The sequence below is a fragment of the Lepus europaeus genome, chromosome 23 (genome assembly GCF_033115175.1).
Source record: "Lepus europaeus isolate LE1 chromosome 23, mLepTim1.pri, whole genome shotgun sequence".
NCBI classification, from domain to species: Eukaryota; Metazoa; Chordata; class Mammalia; order Lagomorpha; family Leporidae; genus Lepus; species Lepus europaeus.
In genome coordinates this window covers 13,164,369-13,181,764 of record NC_084849.1, presented here as the reverse complement: position 1 = coordinate 13,181,764, position 17,396 = coordinate 13,164,369, and the positions used below count along the sequence as shown (strand labels likewise).

General features: G+C 56.0%; 1 protein-coding gene across 1 annotated transcript in view; it reads left to right on the top strand.

Moving 5' to 3' along the window:
* NOS1 (nitric oxide synthase 1) overlaps nucleotides 1-17,396 on the top strand; it is an 83,691-nt gene that overhangs the window by 62,443 nt on the left and 3,852 nt on the right. Inside the window, exons 19-24 of the mRNA XM_062182845.1 lie at nucleotides 2,254-2,392; nucleotides 2,817-2,895; nucleotides 9,914-10,107; nucleotides 12,115-12,284; nucleotides 14,837-15,047; nucleotides 15,677-15,764. Coding sequence (XP_062038829.1) covers nucleotides 2,254-2,392; nucleotides 2,817-2,895; nucleotides 9,914-10,107; nucleotides 12,115-12,284; nucleotides 14,837-15,047; nucleotides 15,677-15,764 — 881 coding nt within the window. The remainder of the gene's footprint in view (nucleotides 1-2,253; nucleotides 2,393-2,816; nucleotides 2,896-9,913; nucleotides 10,108-12,114; nucleotides 12,285-14,836; nucleotides 15,048-15,676; nucleotides 15,765-17,396) is intronic.

Here is a 17,396-nt window from a genome sequence, read left to right as displayed (position 1 = left end):
AATTGTACATTTTAAAATGGTGAAGTTTTTAAAAGATTATTTTATTTATTTGAGAGAGAGAGAGAGAGAGAGAGAGAGAGATCTTCCATCCACAGGTCTACTCCCTAAATGGCCACAACAGCCAGGGCTGGGCCAGCCTGGAATTCAGGAGCCAGAAACTCCATCTGCGCCTCTCACGTGGATGGCAGGGGACCGAGCACTTGGGCCATCTTCTGCTGCTTTCCTAGGTGCATTAGCAGGGAGCTGGATTGGAAATGGAGCAGCTGGGACTTGAACCAGCTCCCATATGGGATGCTGGTATCACAGGCGGTGGCTTAATCTGCTGTACCACAGCACCAGCCCCTATAATGGTGAATTGTGTACAATAGAAAATACAGAGAGAGGAAGATAAGGTTAAAAAAAATAGAATTAAAAATTGCACTCCTCAGTTGCACTGGCCACATTTGATTTGCCCAGTGGCCACAAGCAACAGAATGTGTCCATCGCGGCAGGAGAGGAAGTGAGCCAGGGACTCACGATTACGCTGGCCTCCCTGGGCTGGGGGCACTGAGTGTGGACTCTGTCTCCTCCACCTGCTCCTTCCCCAGCCCCCGGATGCATTCTCCTCGGTAGCCCTAGGAGCAGGAAGGGAGAGTGCACCCTCTGTCTTTCCCATGGGACTCTTCGTCTTGCTGGCACACGCACACAGAGGCCCCTGCACTCCAGGAACGCCTGGGTGGGGACGCTGCGTACCCATGTTTCTTCTAGACAAGGAGAGCTGAGCTCACCCCGCGACTTCTGCACTTGGGGATCCCTGTCTGGATATTGACTTCAGTCAAGCAGCCTTGGCTGAGCATCCTGGAAGGAAGACCTGTTAAATCTTTGACCCTTTAACTCTCAACCCCCATCCTCCCATCCCACCCCCCTCTCTAGCAACCACTAATCCAATTCCCGACTCGGACTCCCCTGTTGATACGACTGGCATCATGCAGTTGGGGTCTTTCGTTACTGGCTTCTTCCACTTGGGACGTTCTCGAGTGTCACCCACGTTGGATCCGGTGTGAGGACTTCATCATTTTTATGATCAAACAATCTTCCGCGGTGTGGCTGCACCTTGTTTCGTTAATCCTTTCATCTGTCGGTGAACATTTGGATTGTTTTCAAAATGGTCCGAGGCCAAACTGTGGGAAAAGCTACCTTTGAGAAAGTGTTTAATTATCAGTGGCTTCTAATCTCAAAAAATTAATTCCAAACAGGATCATTAAAGTTGGAGAACTAATGAGCTTAACACAAAGAAAAAAGGAAGTAAAAATGTAATGCAGGCATCCAGATGTACCATATTCTCTGCCTCTGTATAATGTTTTACATCTTTCGAGAAAGGTGGATTAGAGGTTCTAAGGTGTTTACTTGCTCCATTAATAGTGACCCTTTACCCATGTGGGGTTAAGGAATCAATGACATAGTAGTGTTATCTCAAGTAGAGGTTAGATCCTAAACTCAGTGGTAAATGTGATATGTCCGGCACGTGCAAGGCACTCAAAACTCTATCAGATGGATATGTATGAGTGTGTAGAAGAATGGATGGATGGAGGGGAGGAAGGAGGTGAGGAGCAAAGGATGGATGGGAGGAAGAGTAGAGTGAGGGATGGGTGCATGGATGGATGGATAGAGAACGGATTGGAGGAAGAGTGGATAGAGGGATGGATGGATGGATGGATGGGAGGAAGGGTGGGGAGAGGGGTGGGGGGATAGAGGGGGGATAGATGGATGGGAGGAAGGGTGGGGAGAGGGATAGAGGGAGGGAGGGATGGATGGATGGGAGGAAGGGTGGGGAGAGGGATAGAGGGAGGGAGGGAGGGAGGGAGGGATGGGAGGAAGAGTGGATGGAGGGGGGATGGATGGATGGGAGGAAGGGTGGGGAGAGGGGTGGGGGGATAGAGGGGGGATGGATGGATGGGAGGAAGGGTGGGGAGAGGGATAGAGGGAGGGAGGGAGGGAGGGATGGGAGGAAGAGTGCATGGAGGGATGGGCAGATAGAGGGGGGATGGATGGAAGGGAAGAAGGGTGGAGAGAGGGATAGAGGGATGGATAGATGGATGGATGGGAGGAAGGGTGGGGAGAGGGGTAGGCGGATAGAGGGGTGGGTGAGTGGGTGGAAGGGAGGAAGGGTGGCGGGGGGGGATGAGTAGAGAGATACAGGCCATGACTTAGAGCTGGTGGGGAGGAACCCTTCTCAGCTTAAGGAGGTCACCTCGAGCCCCGTGTGTGCCACAGGCGGCCTGTGATGTGTTCTGCGTGGGGGATGACGTCAATATTGAGAAGGCGAACAATTCCCTGATCAGCAACGACCGCAGCTGGAAGAGGAACAAGTTCCGCCTCACCTATGTGGCCGAAGCCCCTGGACTGACACAAGGTGCCTCTCCCCACGGGACTGGGGAGGCGTTCGGGACATAGTGGGAGAGAAGTCAGGAGATCCACCCCCTGTGGGTGCCCAGAGAAGATGCGCCTGGTGGCCTCTCTGCAGTGCAGTCCTCCCAAAATAAACATGGCTCCCACCTCCGCTCAGCAGCAGGGGGCCTGGAGGTCCCCGCCCCGCCCATGTGTGTGCCTTCCTGGTACAGCCCTGAACCAGCGCAGCCACCTCTCCTTTGTGTTCTACATCACCACAGGCACTGCCCCCATCCCAACCGATGCCTGCCCGGCCCCTTCTCCCGGGGCTTCAGCTGACCCCAGCACAGGGCACATGTGGGAGCTAAGAGCCCCCAAAGACCTGGGGCACTTTTCTCGAGGCGTCTTCAGCCTCCCCTCTGGAATCCCGCTGTTTCCCTCCCCCACAGGCCTTTCCAGCGTCCACAAGAAGCGAGTCTCTGCCGCTCGGCTCCTTAGCCGTCAAAACCTCCAGAGCCCTAAATCCAGGTAAGAGCACCTTGCTTCCTGCAGAGCTGGCCACCCGCCCGTGCCGCCAGGGCCGCCCAGCCCAAGGGAGCAGGCGTGGGTGAGGCGGAGGCTCGGCTTCCACCTCGCACCTGCTGCGGAGCGCCCAAGACCCCTCGTCCTTTGCAGCATCTGCTTGTCTTGTTCTCCCTTGGTCATGCAGAAAGGGAGACGGCACTGGCCATTGCGAAAAGAGCAAAGAGAGGGGGTTTCTGAGTCTTTCTTGCATTGCTTTTTATTTATTTGAGAGGCAAACAGGCAAAGAGAGAAAGAGAGAGAGCTGCCATCTACTGGTTCACTCCCCCCAAATGCCAGCAGCAGCCTGGGCTGAGCCAGGCGCCAAGAACTCCATCCAGGTCTCCCACACGGGTGGCAGGGGCCCAAGCACTTGAGCCATCACCCAGTGCCTCGCAGAGTCTGTGTGAACAGGAAGTTGGGGTCAGGCAGCAGGAGCCAGAGCCAAGAATCGAACCCAGGCTCTCCAGCATGAGCTACGACTGTCTTGAGTACTAGGCTAAATGCCCACTCTGCTTGCTTTGTTTGTAATCAGCTCCAATTGCCCACTCCCTTAATGAGTCCCTTTTGACGATGGACCACGTCCTTGTAGAGCTGCAGAGAGCTCACTGTCCCCTAGCGTCTAAGTCAGAAATCACTCAGTCCGTGCGTCTCCTTACTCTACAGCACTTTTTGGTGGAGTGCTGAAAACCAGCTACCGGGATTCTTATTTACATTTCTTTAGCTTGATGGGAGGCTCATTAGCTCTCACAACATCCGCTCTGTGTTTTGAAGTGTTAGAAATCATCTTATTATGCGACAGAACCCAGTATCTAATCTATATGACATAGCCTAATATCTTAACACCTGCGCCAACTATGATCTGTCTCCCGGCATCTCCGGTGACACCCAAAGCAACTTCATTTCCTCCCGGCGAGGGAGCAGCCCCTGTGCCTTGGTGCCTGCTAGTCGTTCTTCCCCAGCCGTAGGCTTTAGTGGAAGGACACACCCTGGCCTGCGGCACTGGGTCACCACGTGCCTGAGGCCATGTGATCGCTGCCGTGTTGTGCGAAGCTATTCTTACCCGTGCCGGGTGCCCTCCTGACAGCCCACGGCTGCTGCGTGGAGCCCGTGTCCTTGCTGCCCCTACACATCACGCCTTCTCGCAATGATCAAACCCAGCCCGCCCAGCCGGGGACGCGCAGAAGTCACTCCCGCGGCGCTAATGAAGGCCTCGGCACTGATCCCTGTTGAATGGAATCTTTTTCACTTCGCGGTGACAGCCCATGAAGACCTTTTGAAATCTTGATTCTCTGCAGAGCCGGGAACAAAGAGTGGTCTCTGGAGCTCACAGCCGGGGCTTTCCAAGCCCCGCTCCGCCCTGTACCAGCTGTGTGGCCTTGGCCAAGTCACCCAGGCACTCTGAACCCTGACTCCTTGTCTGTAAGCTGAGAGCAATGGCTGGAAAGGTCGCTGACATTTCTCGTGCTTTCGATGTCCCGGGCATGGGGCTGAGTTCCCCCTGCGGGAGCTCTCCTAATCCCAGCCAGCCTAGGAGTAGGTGCCGTTACCTGCCACGTTTTACATAGAAGGGACAGAAGGTACAAGGGACTTGTTCAAGGCCACGCCAACCTGGTTTTCTGTGCCCAGAGTCGGGGGACACAGGAGGCCACCAGGGCCATTGCAAGGTAGTGCGGGAGGTGAGCGACCTGACACAGCCATCATAGGTTCTGCTTAGCACTCCGTCCTGTCTTAGCTGCAAACGTGGCGTGCGTGCTGCTGTGGTCTCCCAAGCCCTGGGTGAAACAAACCCCGACACAGAACTCCAGGGCTCTCGCGTTCTCTCCTAGGTCCTCAAACATTAACGAAATGGACCGGGAGACTAACCCCTTTGGAGAAGCCGGTTAAATGCCTTAGCGTAACGGCCTGTGATCTAGAAAGGGGCTCTGTGTTTGAATTCTGTCTCCGAGTTTCCATTTATGCCCTCTGAAAAAGTAGGGCAGCAGCAGCAGCGTCAGGAGAGAAGGGACGAAGAATCTGATGGAAATTTCTTTCGGTGACAAACTATGAAAGCCCAGCGTACAAATTGCTTTGCAAGCTGTGGGACAGAAATAGCAGGGAGAACTGGGAAGTGTTTCGGTGCTGAGTTGAACCAAAGTCCCCGCGTACACCCCCTTCCATCTCCAGCAAGGGCGCCTGACGCTAGACCGAGGGTCTGGTGGGGCTGAGCGGGAGAGGATTCCACGCAAGGCTGGGTGCTGCGCGTGGATTCCAATCAGCTGTGCATCAACACTGCAGGCCCAGATTATACCTCGCTGCTCGGCTTCTCCAAAGCCTGCCCTGTGGCACTGCCTATTTGCAGGCTTAATACCAGTTCCAGCTTTGCAGGTTTATGAAAAAGGGGAGGGTTAGGAGAATTGGATGGAAAAGCATGACTCTCCGATGTTCCCCTGCCCAAGGCCAAGGTTGGGCTGTTTGACCCAGGAGCCCATCACCGGGATCTCACAAAGCACCCGCGCTCCAGGCTCTTCATGGCCAGCCAAGAGCTTCAGAGGCAGTAAACAGCCTTTAGAGGGTAATTCTTGCACAACCAAGAAGGAGAGTGCTTGCCTTCCTCATGCCCTTGCCTGGAAATTGAAGCCGGGCTGCCTGGGCAACAGTGAGCAAACAGCGTGGAAGGGACCGTGGAAGGGCGTGCTCATGGTGGGTGGGGGTGGGGGCTGCCCTGGAAGTCAGGAGGGAGGGACAAGTGCAGGCTGGAGCTGAGGCACTCAGAGAGAGAGAGAGAGAGAGCCCATCCATTGAGCCCATCCATTGGTTCACTCCCCAGATGCTTGCAATGGCCAGGAGCTCCATCCAGGGCTCCCCTGTCGGTGGCAGGGACCCAGCTGCTTGAGCCTCCCTGCCGCCTCCCCGGGTGTGCGTTAGCAGGAGGCTGGAGCCTGGACGGGAACCCAGCAGTGCAGTGTGGGACACAGAGGTCTTACCCGCCAGGCCAAGCGCTCACGGGACTGGGGAGAACCCGAGAGCCCTGCGTTCTCATCTCCTCTTGCATGAAGTCGCCCCTCTGCAGCCTTGCTCATCTGAACAGGGCTCACCAACAGCTGGCTTCTGTCCAGCCCTCCCGGGTCGTCCCTGCCTCTCCTCCACCCCACCCCCCACCCCCTCGCTGCACTGGAGTAGCTCAGGGATGCTCTTGACCTTGTCCATCTGCATCTCAGACCCTCAGCCGCTACCCTGAGCGAAGCCACGGCCGTCTCCACCCTGAGAGACTGGAGTAGCCACCTGCCTTGACCCCTTGTGTCTTGGGCTTTCTCTCAAAGATCCACCTGCCAAGCAGCAGGCAGACCAACTTTCTTTCTTTAAAGATTTCTTTATTTATTTGAAAGTCAGAGTTGTAGAGAGAGGGAGGAAGAAACAGAGAGGTCTTCCATCTGCTGGTTCACTCCCCAGGTGGCTGCAACGGCCAGAGCTGGGCCAGGCCAAGACCAAGAGTCAGGAGCTTCCTCCAGGTTTCCCATGGGGGTGGCAGGGGACCAAACACTTGGACCACCTTCTGCTTTCCCCAGGCCATTAGCAGGGAGCTGGATCAGAAACAGAGCAGCCAGGACTTGAACTGGTGCCCATATAGGATGCCCAGCATCAGAGGTGGCAGCTTTACCTGCTGTGCCCCCAAACCAGGCCTGAGAAACTTTCAAAAAGCAGAAACTGAAGTCTTTCTCTCCCGAGCTTCACAGCCATCTAAGGAAGCCTCCAGACTCCAGACAAGGCCCTCAGCATCTGGCCCCTGCCACTCCAAACATCCCAGCCTCCTTTCCCTTCCTCCAATGTACCACCCTGTTTTCCTGCCTCAGGACCTTTGCACGTGCCAGTCTCCCTTCCCAGAATACTCTGCCCCCAGATTTCTGCATGCCCACTCCATCTCATTGTTCAAGCCTCTGCTCACAAAACCAGATCACCAGGGAAGTTTCTGGACCATCCTGACACAGCCCCCTGCCCTTAACCCCTGACCACCCACCCATCCACATCACCAGCCCCATCTGAGATCTTTGGCGGTGACTTCTCCATGGAAACGGAGCCCTTGTCCACCACACTCTCATCAGTGCCTGGAATAGTGTGTGACACTCGGTGTGAACTTGTCGAACGAATGAACCTTGTGAGCTCCCGTGGCTCACGACCGGCAAGGTTTCCTCTTTCCATCGAAGAGTGAGCGTCAGGTTTTTGTTTTTGTTTTTGTTTTTCTCCAGTGCTGGACTTTAGCAAATTGTTCTTTCCCCTGTAAACCTGTCATTGGACCACTATGACGCAGGGGGCGGGGCCAGGGAGGCCTGTACCTGTGCACGTCACACTTCCATATGTGGGAGGGACATCACATGAGGAGCCTCCTCCGAGGGGCAGGGCCCACGTGGCCGCTGCTGTCCCTGAACTTCCCTCTCCCCCCTCCCCTTTGCTTCTCAATGGCCCGTGAGCATCCCAAGCTTGGACAGGCAGGTGGAGGGGGCAGGCGTCGGGAGTAGTGGTCAAGGGGCCACTTGGGAGGCCCACGTCCCACATCAGAGAGCCTGGGTTGTGGTCTGACTCTGTTCTCTGTTGAAGCTTCTTGCTAAGGTTCTCCCAGGTGACAACTCAAGTGGTTGGGTCTGTGCCTCCCATGTGGGAGACCAGGATGGAATTCCTGGCTTCTGGCTTCAGCCCAGCCCAGCCCTGGCTGTGCAGGCATTGTGGGAGGAAACCAGAAGATAGGAGCTCACGCACCCCCAGCAGATCTGAGGTTGAAGACATGGATTTCCAGGCCAGTGCTGCCCCCTGGAGCCTGGGTCCCAGCCACACGTCTGGCAGCAGCTGGGTGGCCGCTGGGTCCTGGGCTGCTCAGCAGGGGTCCCCTTGGGTCAGCAGACAGGACCACAGGGGCCAGCCACCTCCCGGTCCACCTGCTCCCTCCCACCCCTGCCCCTTATCTGCCCGGCCACCTTCTGCCATGCTCAGGAGGACACGGGAGGACGTGGCTGTGCGCGTGAGCCAGCTCAGCAAGTTCGGGTCCTGGGCGCTTCTATTCTGTGCATGCCGCGAGCATCAGAGGAGAAGCGGGAATTGATTTGCGGGCCACCAGTGAGCACTGGAGGTGCCCGCGTTAGAAACGCCACAGCGCCCCCTGCTGGCTGTTCACTGCTGTGAATTCCCTTTCTGGGACTGGTGGTGGGTAATGGTGTCTTGGCCACATCATTTTTTTGATGGACCCAAAGACTGGTGCCAGTTTGGAGAAGAATCAGTTGGGCAAGACCACGTAATTGACAACATTAGTGCCCTGCAGCGGGCAAGATCTTCCCAAAGAAGGAGTGAGGACCCCAGCCTTCACAATCATTGCCATCAATCCCCACCACAGTGAGGACGGGGTGCTTTGCTTCAAGAAAATACTTAAGGGGCCACCGTTGTGGCCTAGGGGGTTAAGCCTGCAATGCTGGCATTCCATATGGGTACCAGTTCAAGTCCTGGCTGCTCCACTTCTGGCCCAGCTCCCTGCCAATGCGCCTGGGAAAGCAGCAGAAGATGGTCCAAATGCTTGGGTCCCTGCACCCATGTGGGAGACCTGGATGGAACTCCTGGCTCCTGCCTTCAGCCTGGCACAGCCCTGGCCATTGCAGCCATCTGGGGAGTGAAACACTGGATGGATGGAAGATCTCCCCCCCTCTCCCCCCCTCTCTCTCTTTCTCTTTCTCTCTCTCTTTCCCTCTCTTTCTATAACTCTGCTTTCCAAAGAAATAAAGAAATCTTAAAAAAGAATAGTTAAGATCCACCCCCCCAAAAAAAAAAAAAACTGCCAGCTCAACTATTTTTAATAATGGCAGCTATGTGGAGCACAAAAAGGCTGTTGGTTGTGCCAAAAACTCCTTTATGCAGGGAGTCCCATCGGTCTATTTAAGGTTGATTGACGTCCCGTGGAGAATGTAGAAGCTTCATGTTGAATGTCAAGTGTTTCTGTCAATGCAAAGCCAACTGGCACTGAAGAGAAGGCAGATCTGAACAGCAAGTGGCTCAGTAGCTCAGTACGCGAAGGGGGTTTGGTTCGCCCAAGTGTCGCACATCCCAGTGTCGGCAGGTGTCGTGGAAAGCGCGGTGCCCCTGCCCGAGAACGAGGAAGAACCAGAATAATCACATTCGGAGCGTGCATTCGGCAGGCCAGCTAGTGAGCGCAGCACTCCTGAACTTGAGACACAAAAATCAACGCCAAGGGGCATGGCCCAGCGGGCGTAACCGAGTTTCTCTCTGTGTTTCCTTCTTGGAGCTCTCAATGGTGTTATTGTTGGTGACTTTGTGCATAAAAGGAACAAAAGCTTGAGGTCAAGGTGTTTTGTTTTGCCCTTGACCATGACAATATGAGGACCCCTGGCTGCAAAAGGAGGTAGAGCTTGGAATTCTCAGGAGAGGTAGAATTGCACTGACTGGTGACCCCATTGCTGGTGACCCCAAGAGTTCAGATGCTGGGAGCACCCCAGTGGTGCAGAGAACAGGAGCTGTTCTGGCAGCTGCTAAGCGCCGAGTCTGGTGTTGCTTCATTCAGCACATTTCCTGAGCACATAGTGTGTGCCGTGTGCTGGCGGGGGCACCAGGGGCGGAGCCACGGACAAAACAGACAAATTCACTGGTCAGGGACAGACCACAAACCACAGGAGGAAGCAGGCTGGGTGGCGGGGGTGGGGGGGAGTAGAATGGTCAGAAAGCTAGAGAAGCAGAGATTTCTGAGAACTGAGCCCTGGGGAGCATCAGTGCCCAGGGTCTGGGGAGATGAGAAGGAGCCAGCAAGAGGGACTGAGCAGTGCTGCTCCGGGGATCCAGATGAGCCCCGGGGAGCCGCCCTCAGCTCATGGCTGACGCTGGGAATGATGGGACACAGCCTGGCTGGAAGGCCAGACGGGGATGGAAGGTGGGGGAGGGGAGGCTGCAGCCGAGATGGCCCGGCACAGGAGCAGTGGCCCCGTCCCATGATTGCCCCCGCCCTCCCCTACAGCCGCTCCACCATCTTCGTGCGTCTGCACACCAACGGGAGTCAGGAGCTGCAGTACCAGCCTGGGGACCACCTGGGGGTCTTCCCTGGCAACCACGAGGACCTCGTGAACGCCCTCATCGAGCGGCTGGAAGACGCGCCCCCTGCCAACCAGATGGTCAAAGTGGAGCTCCTGGAAGAGCGGAACACGGCTTTGGGTAACACCCCCCGCGGCCCCGCCCCTGCCCAGGGAGTCCCGGGGGGGCGGGTGTCTGGGGAAGGGGAGACCCATCCCTCTCCCCACGCAGCGGCCTGGACGGGAGAGGAGGATGCCTCCTTTCTCACGGCTGACCAGCCTCGGCCTGGCCCTGGGGAAACAAGGCTCCTCCCTTCCTCTGAGTGCGGTGGGGGTCCCTTTCGCTGCTTTCCTCGCCTCCACCGCCCCTCGGTGCCTCACTGCCCACCAAGGCAGGAGCAGCTGAGATCTGACCCCACGTCCTCTTAGAACCAATGGCCAGCCAGGGATGGAGCCCACTGGCTCTCACCTCGTTAGGTGAAGCTGCAGGCTGTGGGCATGAGTGTCCTTGACATTCACGTTGGGGGACTGTCCAAGGCAGAAGACTCACGGGGCCTTGGCTCAGCAGGCACAGGGGGGCCCAGGGCTCTAGTCCCAGGAACAATGGTGACTTTCCATGGAAGTGCACGGCACCGTAACTGCGGCCATTACGTTGGAGTCACCGTGGGAATCAAGGTAGAACATGACAGTGACAACAGTGTGTAGGGACTTCCAAAAGCTCACGGAAAACAGAATGAACAGGCAGGCTGGCAGAGGGGCACGTGGTGCGCTGACCAAGCTCGCGATGCCTGCAGCCCCTGGTGGAGGAGGGATTCCAGTCCCAGCTCTGCTTTTGATTCCAGCTTCCTGTTTGTGTGTGTCCTGGGAGCCACCGGATGATAGTCCAAGTACTTGAGTCCCTGCCGTGGGAGCCCCAGATTGAATTCTGGGCTCCTGGCTTCACCCCTGGCCCTGTCTCTGCTATTGTTGGCATTTGGGGGAGTAAGCCAGCAGATGGAAGATATCTCTGCCTCCCTCCCTCCCTCCCTCCCTCTCCCTCTATTTCAAATATAAATTAATCAGTAATTTATTTATTTGAAAGGCAGATCTATATAAAGAGAGAGGAAGAGACAGAGATCTTCCATCCACTGGTTCATTCTCCAAATGCCTGCAACAGCCGAGGCTGAAGCCAGGAGCCTGGAGCTTCCTCCGGGTCTCCCGCCTGGGTGTAGGTGCCCGAGACTTGGGCCATCTTCTGCTGCTTCCCCAGGTGCATTAGCAGGGATCCAGATCCTAAGAGGAGCAGCCGGGACTCGAACCAGTGCCCATATGCACTGTTTAAGCAGGTGTTTAACCTGCTACGCCACAGTGCCAGCCTGTACATTTAAAAAAAAAAAAACACATAAGTTTATTTTGGTGCCAAAAAATAACAGAAATCCAGGCCTCATTTTGTCATACTACTCGTTTTCCATGAACTTTTCCAAGACCCTTGTATAGTTGCAACCATACTGGGAATTCCTTAAGGAGGCAGCACCTGGAGAGAAACATGGACTAAATCCAGCTCCGTGGGTTCTTTCTCCTTGCGGGAACACAGCTTTTTGTCTTGGGCTGCGCTCCTGCTGAGGTGTGTGGATGGAAAGTACAAAGTAGGAGTTAGAACAAGGTGTGAAGCCAGACTGCCTGACTTCACACTCGGGGGCGGTGTGACCTGGGACAAACTCCTTAACCTCTCTGTGTGCCCCTTAATCTCATGTAACGCCAGCCCTCACCATGAGTTAATGACAGCCACTACTGGGGAGGGCGCTCGGTGCAGAGAAAACACAAGATGAGTGTTATTCGCGCCCAGAGGGCTGCGAGGTGTCCACAGGCGCCGCCCGCAATGCCGGGGCACTGGCGTGCTGTTCTCACGTGCTTCTCTCCTTTCGTGTTCACTTCTGCATGTTGGGACAGGTTTCCCTGATTGGACTTGCTTCTCGCACATGTGAGCTCCCCACATGGCCCCCTGGGCCCTGAGAGCGGGAAACCAGTGTGGCAGGTGGCTGGAGAGCTGGTGGGTTGCAGGACCACCCTGCTTACCCAGCCCCAGCCTCTGCCCCGGGAGCAGGCCTGGACCCCCTGGCTGGGAGCCAAGCCCTCCTGCGCCCCGCCCAGACCAGCTGTGTCCCCACAGGCGTCATCAGTAACTGGAAAGACGAGCCCCGCCTGCCGCCCTGCACGGTCTTCCAGGCCTTCAAGTACTACCTGGACATCACCACGCCACCCACGCCCCTGCAGCTGCAGCAGTTTGCCTCCCTGGCCAGCAACGAGAAAGAGAAGCAACGCCTGTTGGTCCTCAGCAAGGTGTGCGGCCCCAGCCTCACCCCAGCCCCACCCCAGGGGGTGCTCCTCATCTCCTGGTCTCTGGGAGCTGTGACACTGTATTCTGACACTTTTCCAGCAGGGGGCAGTCTTGAGCGAAGGTTGCCGGTCTCTATTTTGCACGAGGTCCGTTTGGTCGGAGTTGAGCATCATCTCCCTTTGCTTGTTGCTGAGGCCTGACTGAACAGGAGTGGGCCCCCGGGAATCCCAGAGTTGTGTGGCCATGATGGAAATTGCTGTCCTAACTCTTTTGCTACCTTCCACCCTGAGCTTCCGTGAATCCCATCTTAGCCCGTATTTAGAAGAGCATCACGCAGGGCCTTGACTTAAAAGTAAGCTTTTTCTGGCACCGGAAAACCGCAGGGTAGGGCTGACTGCTGGAGATTAGAGGCCTCTGGTCAGCTGAGCGACACACAGCTCCTGTCACCCTCACAGGGCAGTCACTGGCTCAGTCCCCACAAGTTTCCACAAAACCTCACTCAGGGAGGATCCTCCCCAGGGGCAGGTGTGAGATGCCCTCCCGAGAAGTCTACATCCCAAAATCAGAGGGCTTCACCCCACCTCTGCTGCCAATTCAGCTGCCTGCTGAAGCTGACTCCGACAGACAGCAGGTGATGGCTCAAGACCGTGGGTCCCTGCCACCCATGCGGGAGACTTGCCTTGAGCGCTAGGCTCCTGGCTTCAGCCTGACCCAGCCCTGGCCATTAAAGGCTTGTGGGGAGTGAACCAGCAGCTGGGAGATCCCATTCCATCTGCTTCTCACTGTCTGTCTATATCTCTGCCCTTCTCCCTCTCCCTCTCCCTCTCCCCCCCCCCACTTTTTTTTAAGATTTATTTATTTATTTATTTATTTATTTGAAGAGAGGCAGAGAGAGAGAGATAGAGAGGTCCTCCATCTGCTGGTTCACTTCCCAGATGGCTGCAACGGCCAGAGCTGCATCAATGTGAAGCCAGGAGCTTCTTCCGGGTCTCCCACGTGGGTGCAGGGGCTCAAGCACTTGGGCCATCTTCTACTGCTTTCCCAGGCCATAGCAGAGAGCTGGATCAGAAATGGAGCAGCCGGGACTCAAACCAGTGTCCATATGGAATGCTGGCACTTAGGCGGTGGCTTTACTCGCTACGCCACAGTGCTGGCCCCATCACCTTTTCTAATAACAGAATCTCACCCAGGAAGCCCACCAAGCCGCTCCCAGGGGGTCTCCTCCAGTGAGCAGGTGCTCTCTCCTGCAGTCTGGGAGGATAGCTTGAAGGGCAGGTGGCAAGGAAGAAGCTAATTAGCAAGGAAGCATTACTTAGAAATAGAGAAATCGACACCAAGGGTGACAAGATTCCTCTGGGGAGCTGGAAACAGATGGCAGAAGTAGAAAGGAGGCCACCGTTTTCCATCATGAACACAATGGTTGTTATTTAACTTTTCAGACACTATGCCTTGTATTGATCTCAAACTTTTAATTAACGGGTGTGTGTGTGTGTGTGTGTGTGTGTGAAGACAGGGTAATCTTTAGAAGTTTGGGGAAAGTGGAATTACAAAGTAGCTTTATTTTGGTGCAAGAACATTTTGAAATTCATACATTTTCTGTGAACTTTTTAATGACCCCCTCATGTGCACAGCTTTCAAAAATGTTTGCACCACAACAAGCTCATCTTTCAATTCTATTTTTCCACGAACTTTCGGAACTACCTCCTTATGAAGGACCAGGGCGGGGTTCCATCTGGTGCCTCGGCCTGGGCTGTTCCGCAGCCGTGCAGCCAACACACAAGTGAATGGGCACGTGTGGCCGTGTTCCAATCACACTTTATTTATGCACACTGAAATTTGAATTTCATATCATATTTTTGTGTCATGAAATGGTATTTTTTCTCCATTTCTTTTCCAAGCAGTTAAAAATGCAAGAACAACTCGTCCCTTGTGGGCCATTTGTAAGAGGCAGTGAGCCTGAACTGGTGGGTGGGTTCAAAACCCAGCCTCATCGTCTAATAGACCTAGAGCCTGTACACCCCTCAATATCCCCACCTGTGAAATGAGATAACCGTGTTCTCTGTAGTGGTCTGTATGTTGTGTCCCCCAGAATTCGTATGTTGAGCCCTAACCCCGAGGTGACAGTGTTCAGATGGGGTGTTTGGGAGGAGACTGTTCACGAGGGCTGGGGCCCTCACGAGTGGGATAGCAGCCCTTAGAGGAGAGGCCCCTGGCGCCCGTTCACCTGGTTCACCTGGTGAGGAGGCACAGCAGGTGCCACCTACGAGGCACAGCCCTCCCCAGGAACCGAGTCTCATGGGGCTTTGACTGTGGACTTGCAGCCTGCAGAGCCGTGAGCGACTCTGCGTGGCCCAGAGGCAGGTGCTCGGATGCAGCCGGGAGTGGGCCAGCGCCTGTTCCACGAAGGCCTTCTGAGGATCCAAACCCGGCCCGGGAGGGTTCCCGTGGGGGGGTGTGTGTCCAGATCTTTCCTTTTGCTCTGGCTTCTTCCCTGGGCCTCCTGAAGAGCCCAGAGCTGGCTTCACGCCCGTCTCTGCCCCTCTGCCCGGCACAGGGTCTGCAGGAGTACGAGGAGTGGAAATGGGGCAAGAACCCCACCATCGTGGAGGTGCTGGAGGAGTTCCCATCCATCCAGATGCCGGCCACCCTGCTGCTCACCCAGCTGTCCCTGCTGCAGCCACGCTACTACTCCATCAGCTCCTCCCCAGACATGTACCCCGACGAGGTGCACCTCACCGTGGCCATTGTCTCCTACCACACCCGAGGTGGGCACAGGCGCTGGGAGGGCCTCACAGTGTCCACGGGGGCCCCCCCATGGAACAACGGCTCACGGGCCGGATCCCAGATCCTGGCAGGGGACTCTGGGAAGAAACCAGGAAGGGAGGGAGGAAGCAGAGCTGGAAAGCCGTCCCCTGGAGCAGCGCCAGTCCCCTGGGCAGCATCGAGAAGGAGGCGAGATGTGCATTTGGGAGCCTCAGCTGAGAGTCCCCTGTCACTGGCTCCACCGCCCCCTCCCCACGCCTGGCAACAGCTAAAACAAGCCACCTCCAGCCGTGCCCTGGGGAACTCCCATGTATCCATGTCAGCTGCTTAGTTCCCGTGTTTCCACCCATTGATGAAGCAATTACAATGCACGGTGCTACACGAGTGCTGAGCCCACCGCGGGTACCGGGTCTGAGGCTCCCTCAAGGGGGCAGGACTTGAATCCCACCCACCAGCCCCCAGCAGAACCTTGGGCGCTTGCCAAGCCACAAGCCCATCCCCAACTAGACCAGGCGTTCCAAAGGCAGAAACGTGGTGTTGACCGTGAGCATTTTTTACTGTGGGGTGTGGGGGGCCATGATGGGAAGTGTGGGGCCAGGGGGCAGCCAGACCACCATGTTTCTTCTCGTAGATGGAGAAGGACCAATTCACCACGGTGTGTGCTCTTCTTGGCTCAACCGGATACCTGCTGACGAGGTGGTGCCCTGCTTTGTGAGAGGGTGAGCGGCCCTCTCAAATCTCCCCAGGGATGTTGCGAACTGGGGTGGGTGGCCAAGCCTGCATGGGTGGTCTGGATCCCAGGGGACCTGGATGTGTGTCCTGCATCCCTCCATGTTGAGGAACCAGGATCGGGAGACACAACAACGTAGCAAGCTCAGGAAGCCTTCTAATCAAAGGCAAGCCAGTGCATATGCACCTGTCAAGTGCAGAAGACCAGGCTAAGGTGGGCTCACCTTCCTGGAAGGTACGGACTAATGGGGATTCTATCCAGATTCTGCCGGGCACCCCCAATCTGTGTCCAGGTTCTTGGAGATGGGTAAGAGCCAACCACCTCCATCACTGGGAGCCTTTCCTCCCAAAGTCAGCTTTAAAGAATGCCCCAGAAGGGTCGGCATCGTGCCACAGCTGCTTAAGCCCCCGCTTGCAACGCCACCATCCCATATTGGTTCTAGTCCCAGCTGCTCCACTTCTGATACAGCTACCTGCCAATGTGCCTGAGAAAGCATGGCCCAAGAGCTTGGTTTCCTGCCCCTCACATGGGAGACCCAGACCCAGATGGAGTTCTGGGCTCCTGGCTTCAGTTTGGTCCAGCTCTGGCTGTTGCAGCCATTTGAGGAGTGAACCAGCAGATGGAAGGTGTCTCTCTCTCTCTCTCTCTCTCTCTCACACACACACACACACACACTCACACACACACATACAGTCTGCCTTTCAAATAAATCTCTAATTAAGAAAAGGGTGTAGCTGAGCCTAGGCCTGTTATAGGTACCTGCCTTGCCAGCCACAAACTCTCCTCCCAAACGTGGCCTGGGGCAGACGCCGGGTTTGGAATGTCCAGAGTGGTCCATGTACCATTGGCATCTGAATCCCGTGCAGTGTTTTAAAAACACAGAGCCCAGACTTACTGCTTCGCCCAGGAGTCTGTGCCTTTTAAAACTTTTATGTGTTTGTTTTAATGTGCGAGGCAGAGAAATGGGGAGAGAAACACGGAGAGAGAGAGACTCCATGTCTGCTGGTTCGCTCTCCAGATGCCCCAGAGCTGAGAACTCCATCTGGCTCTCCCGTGTGGGTGGCAGGGACACAGGAACTTGAGCCATCCCTGCTGCCTCCCCAGGTGCGTTAGCAGGAGGCTGGGATCGGGAGCAGAGTTGGGACTCAAAGCCAGGCGCTCTGATGTGGGATGCCGGCCTCCTAAGTGATGGCATGATGGCTGAACGGCTGCACCCGCCACCTGCCCCAGAACCCACACTTTCAGCGTCCCCAGGCGGTTCTTTTGTGCACTGAACTCCCTGACTTCAGGTTAGATCGGTGGTTCTCCAACCATCCACGCTAGGGGACGCTTGATGGTTTCTGAAGACACTCGGGTGTCACAACTCAGGGTTGCTCCCGGCATCAGGGGGTGCTGCCCGGCTTCCCATGTAGCACAGGGCAGCCCCCAGCAAACGTCCAGCCCCAAGTGCCAGCGGTGAGGAGAGACACAGAACGGAACAACAGCCAGACCCTGAGGACCTCATCTTTCTGGAATATTCCCACACACGTGGGGCTCCCCCTGGCCCCAGTCGGGCTGCTCGGCTCCCCGTGACAGCCGCCTGATCTGCTTGAGACCGGGCTGTGCTGCCTCAGCCTGGAGC